At 32.2% G+C, this 11,689-nt stretch overlaps 1 protein-coding gene across 2 annotated transcripts; it reads right to left on the bottom strand.

Moving 5' to 3' along the window:
- Positions 1–1,095: 1,095 nt before the first annotated feature.
- gig (TSC complex subunit tuberin) lies at positions 1,096–11,278 on the bottom strand. Of its 2 annotated transcripts, XM_018455097.1 has the most exons (30): positions 11,273–11,278; positions 10,993–11,077; positions 10,768–10,904; positions 10,443–10,636; positions 10,165–10,368; positions 9,901–10,075; positions 9,501–9,701; positions 8,759–8,900; positions 8,494–8,642; positions 8,252–8,424; positions 7,989–8,157; positions 7,698–7,919; positions 6,446–6,707; positions 6,248–6,366; positions 5,994–6,158; positions 5,660–5,825; positions 5,378–5,574; positions 5,165–5,281; positions 4,783–4,964; positions 4,501–4,714; positions 3,798–4,232; positions 3,561–3,726; positions 3,280–3,484; positions 2,862–3,045; positions 2,601–2,783; positions 2,351–2,526; positions 1,880–2,228; positions 1,646–1,786; positions 1,376–1,546; positions 1,096–1,305 (listed from the first exon to the last, which is right to left on the bottom strand). In XM_018455097.1, the coding sequence occupies exons 2-30, from the start codon at positions 11,069–11,071 to the stop codon at positions 1,096–1,098; spliced, it is 5,487 nt and encodes a 1,828-aa protein (XP_018310599.1). In that variant the 5' UTR covers positions 11,072–11,077; positions 11,273–11,278. The 2 variants fall into 2 exon arrangements, with proteins under 2 accessions (XP_018310599.1, XP_018310600.1); XM_018455098.1 differs by lacking the exon at positions 11,273–11,278 and having other exon boundaries at positions 2,351–2,523; positions 10,993–11,071.
- Between the last annotated feature and the right edge of the window lie 411 nt (positions 11,279–11,689).

The raw sequence follows: 11,689 nt of genomic DNA, 5'->3' as shown, positions 1-11,689 counted from the left end.
GAATCAGACTACGCATTAAAGATTGAGGCTGCGATCCACTTGACGCTACAAACGCTTCAAAGCATTCTTTGATTAGTCAATTCGTAAAATTCTTTATTCTGATTTGTCACTCAAACGCTTCGAAGCGTTTGTAGCGTCAAATGGACCGCAGCCTGAGATAGAAGATTGAAGATTGAAATTTGACCAATGGGCAAAGAAATTTTAGCTCCTATTGTTTTGATTGGTCAAATTTCAATCTTTCAATCTTCAATCTCAGGCTGCAGTTCACTTGACGCTACAAACGCTTCGAAGCGTTTGAGCGACAAATCAGAATAAAGAATTTTACGAATTGACTAATCAAAGAATGCTTTGAAGCGTTTGTAGCGTCAAGTGGATCGCAGCCTCAATCTTTAATGCCTAGTCTGATTCTGGCCTGATGGCCTTTACGCGGTTACGCGATATGGCCGCAGCACAGACTCTTGCATAACGCATAACGCATAGTGCGTAAGCGAATCAACTAATCAGAATCTTTCCTTTCCTTCCATTCCATGGAAAAGAAGAATTTCGATTGATCGATTCCTTTATGCACTATGCATTATGCGTTATGCAAGAGTCTGTGCTGCGGCCAATACGCGGCAAATACGCCTCATGGGACTCCAGCATTATGAGTTATGAGCATTTTCAGATCACAGCCTGAATGGCGATTTTCGACTAAAAATGCATTTTTTCACCATCTTACTCTACTCCAATCACTTTAATTTGATTGTTTTCTCATTCAGCGATCAATTTTACATGGAAAATTTGACTATATTCTATATCTAATCTCTTATCTTAAAAAAAAATTTAATGCGAAAATTAGGGTAACTGCGATTTTTTTATTTACGTTACAAGCAAAGAACATCGATTATATAAGACCTTGCGATACGTTATAATTAAAAGTATCATTCTTCTTAATATATTAATATATTATACATTCAATTTTGAAACATTTGTAAGCTTTTAAAATACTTTAATAACAATTAATGCACGTTTACTTTTTTAACGAATTAATTTGGTCTAACCGTTTCCATTTGTCAATATTTTCGTCGTGGTGTTATTCTATAAATGATACAAAAACTATGTTGTATATTCCGTGAAGTCGTCCATATACACTCGTTTGTTGGTTCTCGGTGATAATTCGTCCGTAGTAGTCTCCGGATTGTTGTTGATGTATTCTTGCAATACTCTGCTTCTCAAGCGCTTGATGTGACGTAAGCGCTCCAACCAATTGGAAGCGTATGGATTATGACTATTTTGCTTCAAAGACGAACAAACCATTGAGGCTAGCTGTAATTAATTATATTATATTATGTGACATTACAGCTAATTCTTCTGTAAAAGCTTTCATGATATTTACATTAGCATGCAAAGCAAGTTGCCGTGAAAGAATAGCCAAATTTTGATCGGAAATAATTTTAGGCTCGCTGTGACCAATATGCTCAGCCAATTCTTCTCGTGCTTGTACTGTTACTTGATTAGTACCATGATCTAAAGGTTGTATCACAACACAGGCATAATTAAATTGACCCTAAAAATATACATAAGAGTACAACAAGATTTATATATGCACATACATACAACAAAATTATGAAACACTTATTGTAAGACGTTTTAATCTTATACGCACTTTAACTGTCTGTATATTATATGGTTCATCAGATTCATTGTATACAAGTGTTACATAATTATTCCCAATATGTGTTTTTTTAGATGTACACTTTGGGTCACTTGCTTTTGTAGGCATTAATGTTGCGACATGAAAAGCTACCTAGAAAGTTTTTTCAAATAAAATTATTTTAAAAATCACGTACGAGAAAATGACGAATTGAATTAATTTGATACGCAATATTTATTTACGAACCTGCGTAACGTCATCTTGCCAAATATAAGCAAACTCTCCATTCTCACCATTACGATCTAATCCACCCAAAAATATATTTTCATCGACGTCTTTTAGTCGAACTAATGTCCCTAAACGTTTCAAAAATTCAGTGTAACGAAGCGAACCATGTTGATTTGCTAAAATTTCAATTTCATTCGAAGCTTGACCCAGACCGACATAAAGTACTCCAATTTTGTGAGTTTCGTATGGCTGTATTCTATCTAGGTTTGTAACTGCGCGTTGTATGGCTGTTGTCTGTGGAACCAATAAAGGCTTTTCTGTGGTAGTGCCAAAATGCGCTGCATGGTAAAGTTGAAGGAATACAAAACTGTAACGGGACAACATATTAATTTGTCTCAAGAGAGAAGTAATTCTTATAGTATGAAAAACATTTTAAAATATGAAAAATGTATATCACAATTTCATAAAGAGATATGGTAAATATAACACCTCGGATTAATGCCTGTTCGTGGTGGTTCTTTTACTCGAGGAGAATTGCCCCGTCGTATGTTATCCCATTCTCGTGATTTTTTAGCTGGGCTCATAACAGAGATTGTGTGACCTCTATCGCGAAAAGGTATAGGTAAAGGAGGTAATGTAGATGGATCTGGTCTTTCATCTTTCTGCTAAAATGAATGATCCGTTATAATTTGTATAATATATTAAAAATAAGAGAAAAAAAAATAGTTCTTTGGCATACCTTATCTACAATATGAGTCCGCCCAATAGGTGGTTTACTTTCAACAGTTAATGGAGTTTGCTTCTGATTATAATCAAGACTAGATAGTCGAGAATAAATTTGAGTAGGTGATTGCGGCGCTTTCGTAGTAGATGATTGTATCTGTACAGGACGTGTTTGTATTCCTAAATAATTTCCTGGTGCCTAAAATCATTTTCACATTACATAAAAAAGTATAACTTTTGTCATTTTTTCAATAGTTTATTAATATATTATTTCAACCTGTATAGTTGTAGGAGATGGTGGTACAGTATTACTGGTTGTTGAAATAGTTTGAGTAATTTGTGTTGCTCCTGGATAAGAACGTTGCGAACGTAATGCAGTTGGATGATCTCCAGTATTTTCTGAAGAAGGTGGAGTTGTTCCCATGCCAAATATTTCTTCTGGTATAGCTTCGCAACTAACTCTATAAATTATGCAAATAAATATGTATTAAAAATATAGTTATTAAAAATAATTTTTCTTTATAATAAAATTCAAATTAAAAAATATAATGCTTGAACTTAATAATTTATTTGATAATACAAGCATTTCTTCGGAATGCGCAATTTTCTGAATTCATTTTATCCTTTCTCTATTACCAATTACCATAAACATAATAATAATAAATGTGTACATGTTTTTGATAAAAAATATTTACCTCATATCCTTTGTGTAAATATTTTTTGAATGCTTCTTCAATTCTGCATCCAATTTAATCTCTAGCTCTGAGCAAGTAAAATCTTTATCAATTTGTTGTTGTTGCACATTTAGTTTTTCTTTATTTAAAAATGGATTTTTCCAATTAGCGCTCATTTCTGGACTAGAATTCGATCGACGTACTGGATTTCTAGAACGTCGCGTATCTATGGAAGATTTCCATTTTTTTAGATTTATTTTTTGAAAATCATAAATAAAAAAATACTATAATATAATAAATACCTTCTTCACCTTCTTCTAAACTTTCTAAACTGTCTCTTGAACTTTGCCGAGATGGACTAGGCCGAGCTGGCGAACCAGGTATTGCAATTGGACCAGATGCTATGGACGAAATTACCGGTTTCACATGTTCATTTTGTATCTGATTATTATTTTTGTTTGGCACATCCTGTAATAAGAAATATTTACAAGTCCTTTTTTTTTTAAGCAAAATTTATTGTCAATTAACTTTTGAAATACCTCTGTTTCATCATCTGAGAATTCCGAAGCAGCCTCCTGTTGTTTATTTTGTACTGTATCTTGATTTGGCATATACAAAGCCATAATGTCATGTACAGGAAAATCCATAGGAGTTTCAAATTGTGTTGAATTCTGGATCCTCATAATCCATGACATATCTCCTGTAGGTCTACGAACATATATTTCAGCCCATCCTTGACACCAACAAGCACACAATATATGTCCATCTTGTTTATCGTTATTTAATATTTGTCCCAATTTTGATGTTTCAATTTGATCCTTGTCAGTTTTCTCTATAAGAAATTCTTTTTTCGTACTATCAGAATCTTCTGTAGATTTTTTAGATTCTTCCGTAGGAGAATTTGTAGCAGTATTTGCATTTGAACTCCCATGACCACCAGAAGATTGTCTAGATAATTTATCTTCTTTCGATGTCTATGATATAATTACTTATGTTATGTCTTTTCTTATGTATATGCAATGCAATTATAAGTACTTTTCAGTGTAGTGCATAAAAAATGTAACGAATATTGTTGCACACACAATTGTACATATCATAAAAAGCTTATTATGTCTTTTTTACAATTATATTATTTCATTTTAAATAATACTTTAAAATATTTATATGAATTCATCTCGCTTTCCAATTAGATTAAATAATTATAGAAATCTGAATGTAAAAAATAATTATATAAATAAATACCTCAATACTTGAAGTACGCTGTAAGATTGAGTGAGAGGTTTTTGTATTATCAAATAACAGAAAGCCAGGTTTACATGCTGCCCAACAATTGTCACAAAGTCCACCACGCATAGCTTTATTACTACAACCACTTGTCGTTACAGTGATAAGTCTATTTCCGAGAATCCAAGTCATTGATTGGCCTTCTTTAAGGAGGAAATCAGCAGCTGGTAATCTGTTGTAAAATCAATTAATTATTTGTTTTATTTAATTACGATTAAGGGAAATTTAAAAATTCGTTACCTTTTAGGCCGTGCTGAGTAATTTGAAAATGTATAACGAGCCATTAAATCAATACAAGTTTCAATAAGCTCAATATGAAAATTCATTAGACCTTCATCCATTGGAGGTTTTAAGTCTAAAGCTCTACTTTCTCCTATCATTCGATTGGCCATTATTGGTCTTTCTCTTCGGCCTCTACTACCCTGTACATACACAAAAATTATATATATATTACGTATAAATATATTTAATTTACATCAAATAATAATGAAAACATAAATGCACATGCATGCATACACACGATGTGATAACAAATTAAAAAATTCTAACATTATTAAAAAGTATTTTGAATACAATTACAATAAATATTATAAATACAATTATAATAGATTTTTATTCCTACTTGTTCTGTCAGACTAGAACTACGTTTTCTGTTTGAAGAATCTTCATTAATGACGCTAAAATCAGATTTCATTAGATGTCCTTCTTCAAGAGGAATTATCACATTTGCCTTCAATCCCTATATATATTTTCCAAAAATAAAAAATAATTTTAATATCTTAAGACTTAAGAAATTGATATAATTCATCAATGTAACTAGAATAAATATACATACTGTAGTAATAAATTTAACAAATTCTCTCCGAAAAGGAAGTCTGCATTTCAAAAACCATACTGCAATTACATGATAAGCCAGAGATACTGTATAATGATTATATTTGAAAGGATTGGTATATGGCAACAGTATTGCAAATACAGACATATATTGATCGCCAATAAAGCTAGCAAAAACTTTCGGAAGTCTAGTTAGAGCTAAAATAAAAATTATATTTATAAACTTGATATAACGAATAAAAGAATTCAATTTAACACTAATTTTTAACAGCAGAAAACATACTTGATAAGAATTCTATAATAGGTATAGCAATATAGACTGTCGCAGAAATTTTTGATAAATTTAAAAGCACTTCAGACAAAAGTTTATTCATTGCATCACGCATTTCTAATGTGCAGATTGTGAGACTGGTTACACACTGGCTTGCACACTTTGCTGTGAGACCAACCTAAAAATTAAAGTTTTTGTCATTTCCCGAATATACTTATTGTAGAGAGATAAAACAATTTTCATGCATTGTAATCATTCTCTCTCTCTCTCTCTCTCTCTCTCTCTCTCTCTCTCTCTCTCTCTCATTATACTCTATGCAAAATACATGTTTTTCTCTTTTTCTTACCTCTAGACATTTTATTAAACTTTGTTGTAAATAAGGTTCCAAATGTGCATGATATGATGCTAGAGATGCGAGTACGGGAAAAACGTAAACTCGAAATTCGGAGAGAGTAAATTTAGGTGGAACATTATAAAGTGACTCAGGGAGGCGTAAACTCTTATCACTCACCTAAATATCATATTTAACGAAATTAATAAGTATTTAAGAAATAATATAATGCTTATAAGAAAGAGGTAAAGAATAAAGAGTTAACTAACCATTGAACATAAAGCTGCTGCAAAAAAATCAATATCATTATTATGACGAGATAATACCAATGCTCTATTCTGCATCACTTGAGGTAATTCTTTTAATATAAGATATAAAACTTTCCAATCTGTCAAGAAAAAAATATATGTATGAATTACATATATTACGTATGCATGTGAAAGAATAAAATTATTTTAAGGCGTTACCTTTTTCTTGTTTGATACAAGAAATAATAGTTTTACACCCATGAGTCAAAGATATCGGAGTAATATGACAAGATAAATGTTGCAATGGCACTGGACTTGCAGGTGGAGGACTGTTACCACCACCTGCATTGTTCATACGTTCACTTGTACCATGTTCCAAAACAAGGTATGGACTAAATCGTGTTACAGTAGCATTTGATGCATCTAATATACCAAGATGATGCAGAGAATTTGCTCTGATTTTTAAAAAACACTCAAAGATCTGTAATATGTTACATTAGTGTGTGTACACGAGTGTGTGTCTGTGCGTGTATATAGCATTATACAGGGTGATTACTAATGGTTGTACCAACTACTTACCATAAGACTTACCTACTGCATGACTTACCGACTGCACTTGTAATTTACTAAACGCTCCTTAGATGGCAGTTGCTTCGTCCGGCGCGCGAGCAGGTCCGACGTACATACAAAGGCCCTTGGTGAAAAATTTTTCTCAGATCTTATTTGTATAATTTTTCAGAATATCTGTGTGATTTTATAATCTTTTCAGATTTTTTTATAACAATTGGAATACTTTTCATAAATATTTAGAATGTCTACATCTTTTTACAGAATTTTTTAATTTGGTAATTGTGAAGTATCCTAAGATTTTTATTATTTTTTGTTCTACAAATTTCTGATAAAGTGTTATAAAATCTAAAATAGTTAAAAGTATTTTTTTTAAATATTGTGGAATGAGAAATCTCAGAATATTTCAGAATTCACATGTATGAAAAATTCAAAGAGAAGATGTACTCTTTCCAAGTAAGTCTAATAATTTCCGAAAAACGTTCCAATTCGTATCAGAAATTATCAGAAATTTGTAGAACAAAAAATAATAAAAATCTTAAGATACTTCATAATTACCAAATTAAAAAATTCTGAAAAAAGATGTAGACATTCTAAATATTTATGAAAAGTATTTCAATTGTTATAAAAAAATGAAAAGATTATAAAATCACACAGATATTCTGAAAAATTATACAAATAAGATCTGAGAAAAATTTTTCACCAAGGGCCTTTGTATGTACGTCGACCTGCTCGCGCGCCGGACGAAGCAACTGCCATCTAAGGAGCGTTTAGTAAATTACAAGTGCAGTCGGTAAGTCATGCAGTAGGTAAGTCTTATGGTAAGTAGTTGGTACAACCATTAGTAATCACCCTGTATATATATATATATTCAAAAGTTTTAGCCTATTAATAAAATAATTACCAAATAACGTGTTGTTGATACATCATGGAAGACTGAAGGATCTTTATAATGTTGTTCAAGATGATTCACTAAAATTTTGTAAGCACAAATTGCGTGACTCGATGGTAAACGGTAAATTTTAGAAGTAAATATCTTTATAATTCCAACAACAGCAGTTTTTACATCTTTAATATCGGCATCCATAGATATTGGAATGTCTGATGTAAAAGGCTTGTTGATTATCTAAAATAAACAAAGTATCTCACTATAAATGTATACACACACTTCTTTCTACTTAAACAATTCTAATACCTTTTCTAGTATGTCTAAAAGTTCTATACATCGCTTTGTATCACATTCCAAACAAAGATCTATTAGTAAATTTGCTGTGACCGTACGTATTGTAATATCTGGATCTATATCCACGTGTTGCGTGTATGGTACAACTATTCGTTCAATAAGCTCATCTTCATATCTGGATCTATAAGCGATATTTATAATATACACATGTCTGTATGAATGTAAGAGAAAGTTAAAGCGCAGCTGTATTATTAAATCAAAAAAGTTTATAATACCTATTAACATAAATGACATTAGTTAGAACATCCAGAATCTTCATTCTAATGGTTGTACGTGTTTCAATTTTGTAGTAACGTTCCATCAAAGATCCTAATTTGGTCTGCCATTGGTAATATGTAGGACCTATCATAGAAGCTCTGTATTCAATTAATTTTAATACAGATCCTTCCTGAAAATAAAAAATAATAATTGTTTGTAAACATTCACTTTATACTATTTTGCATTTATATGCACTTACAGGTCGAGAATCGCTACAACGTTCAACAAGATCATAAAAACGTTGAACGCAACCGTTATAATTGTTTGCATCAAGTAAACTTTCAATATTAGTCATTGTCTCATGTAAACTCGTAGAAACCTGTTTGGTTGCTGGCTGATTACTAGTTTCTAAAACAATGCATAAAAATCATAATTTTATTATACATATGTATATAATACCTATACATTATTATAGTTACTGTTTTCTTTAATTAGAATAAATATGACATTTTAATAAGCTTTACCAGTGTGAGTAATAATTTCTTCTATGATATCAAGAATGATGCTCCATGTAGGATCCCATAATTCATTACCATACTTATTCACCAATCTTTGTATTGATAGGGTGACTTCATACATAACAATTGGATGATTGCATTGTAGAGCCTGTTAATGTACAGACATCATACATTTTATTATATCTAATATTACATGTGACATATGTACACGCACCGGCAGGAATGGTGTCCCTCGGCGTTCGGCGCGCGACGCTACACACTCGTACCGAAGTTCACACGTACGTGTTACTGGAAGCATGCAAAGCTATTACAATGAGTCTCAAAATTACACGTAATTATGCACAAAAATTTTTTACAGTATTAAGAATTTTTATGCATAATTACATCATTTTGTGCATAATAAAAATATTATGAATATTGGCGAGCGGGAGACACCGGGGGATCTCACTCGCGCTAGTAACAAATGTGTGAAACAGCGAAAGGACACCGCGAGCCGATATCACGTCCAATTACGCTTTCTCTCTCAATCGTGCGTCTTACGCTAAGGACGGAATATCGGAGCGCCCCCCACTACTTTCTTCCTTCGCGCTCCTCGCCTCCTCCGCGCTTCCAGTAACACGTGCGTGTGAACTTCGGTACGAGTGTGTAGCGTCGCGCGCCGAACGCCAAGGGACACCATTCCTGCCGGTGCGTGTACACATATGCATTAATACTTCATAAAATAAAGGTAAAACAGATGTATACATACTTGATAGAACGAAGGTAAAACAGATGCTGGCGTACACTCTAATTTTGGTATTCTATGCGTACCCCACAAACCCATATTTACATAAAACACGGCACCTCGTAATAGACGAACGTCACGTTGAAAGTTAGTATCTTGTAACAAGCGGCACATTGTATACAAAGCACAATGACCCATATGAGTTCCTAATAAATTTCGCATAATCTGTAAAATATTATAATATATGTATACTCCATATTTTACTTACTAATTTTAGAACACATGTAACACGCAGTTTTTTTTTAATGTATAGAATGTATATCATTTATATGTATAAATATGTAGTATATCTATTTTTATAGTAGATAATCAATAAAGGAAAAGATTTTTACATGTTTTTGAACATATCTAAATATTATTGTACCTTCCAACTTGTTTGGCAATAAGTCTCAACATTTACACTTCTGCACAAGGCTATAATAAAGGTTTGTAATGAGTCAGATTGCAAATTACTATAACACATAATTGCATCAAGAGCTTCCAAACATCCAGAAACAACTTCGGTATTATTACTATAATAACACAAATGAGAGATATATCTGAAAAAAAAAATTATGATAACTTGTTATATGAGTCAAGTAATTTCACTTATTGTTAGAAAAAAAAATATGATTCTTAAGATATTTACTGGACGAGACCAGATATAATATCCTCATCAATGTAAGCGGAATTGAATTTGATAACATTAACAAGAAGAGACAAAAATTCAGCTCCTCTTTTCCCATCTCCTGCTGTTACGGTAGGCATCCATTCTAATAGAAAAGGGCCCATTCTTTCTTCCAAATGTAAAATATCTTTCCCATGTTCTGTTAATGTTTGTAACAATTCCAATCTAAAATATCAAAAAAGTGATAGACAAAACAGTGATGGTTAAAATAAAGTAATGGATATTGCTTGTCAAAATACCTAGGACCAATATCTTCGGGAATATCATATTCCTTCACCACCATGAAAAATTTTACACGCATCAATGATGAAAGTTTAGAATATTGTCCTTGTACAAGGCATTTTAAAAAATTCAATGTTAAATGCCTATGTTCGCGAGGAACATCCTTTCCTAGTAAGTCTTGAACTAAATTCCACAAACGTTCAGCCGCTTTCTGTTATTAGAAATAAATAGAAAAAAAGTTAAACGTAAAGCATTATTTTTGTCTGATCTTTTATACTCGTACATTTAGAATGACACTCTGTAGTTTTTTTTAGATAAATATAGATAAGGATGTATACATACATCTTCCCACTGTTGATTGAGCACTGCGTCACGAAGCTCTTTAATCGCTTTCGTACGATGATGCACTGGACTGTCTGGACTAATTTCTTTTTCGATATCATAAGTCAAAGTGAACTCTTCGCGACTTTTGTAACTTCCTGCAAAAAGACGATCGATATAATTATAAATATCGGATGTAACGTACAACTTGCTATATACGAGATATCCGAAACGTAATACATTTACCTTTATTTATGCGAAAAAATTGCTTGAGTTTATCGTGCAACGTTTTGTTGTCTTTGTCTTTCGAATTCATTTTCGACATTTTAGTCTGAAATTTGAAGAAACTTGTGCAAAAACGTATCCAGTAAATATTACACTGAACATGTCAAAAACAGATCAAACTGAGGGCACCACTCCATACTAATCCAACCGGTGACAACAACTAGTGACATCAGGACAATCAATGATGTTAGCTACACTCATAAAACGTTGATCCGAACTACGTAGCTACACAATTGCATACCCGATAAATAAGGCGTAGTTTACAATATGCGAAGTAAGTTTGGTTTAAGAAGTAAGAGTAAGAAATTGATCAATCACAGTCGATTATTCTTTTCACAATCGACTGTGATTGGTCAATTTGTTACTCTTACAGTCTCATCCACTACTGCTACTGCCATTGTAGACCATGCAGGGGTGCGTTCCAAAATTCACTCCGAGTAACTCTAAAGAACCCGGAGTAGTGGCGGAAAGAGTAAGTCAGAGTACGTTACTCGAGTTGACAAATTTGGAACGTGAAAAGGTAAGGTAATATTATATATACACATAATATTATATTTAATATTTTATTTAGAAAAAGATAAACTCAGATAAACTATATATGTATGTACATGCATACATCTAACCTTGATACAAGCTTTCGAATCACATTTTCTACTTA

Source organism: Mycetomoellerius zeteki, unplaced genomic scaffold (assembly GCF_001594055.1).
Source record: "Mycetomoellerius zeteki isolate Tzet28-1 unplaced genomic scaffold, Tzet1.0 scaffold470, whole genome shotgun sequence".
Classification (NCBI taxonomy): Eukaryota; Metazoa; Arthropoda; class Insecta; order Hymenoptera; family Formicidae; genus Mycetomoellerius; species Mycetomoellerius zeteki.
The sequence above is the reverse complement of the archived record's forward strand: the minus strand, read 5'-3'. Positions and strand labels throughout refer to the sequence as shown.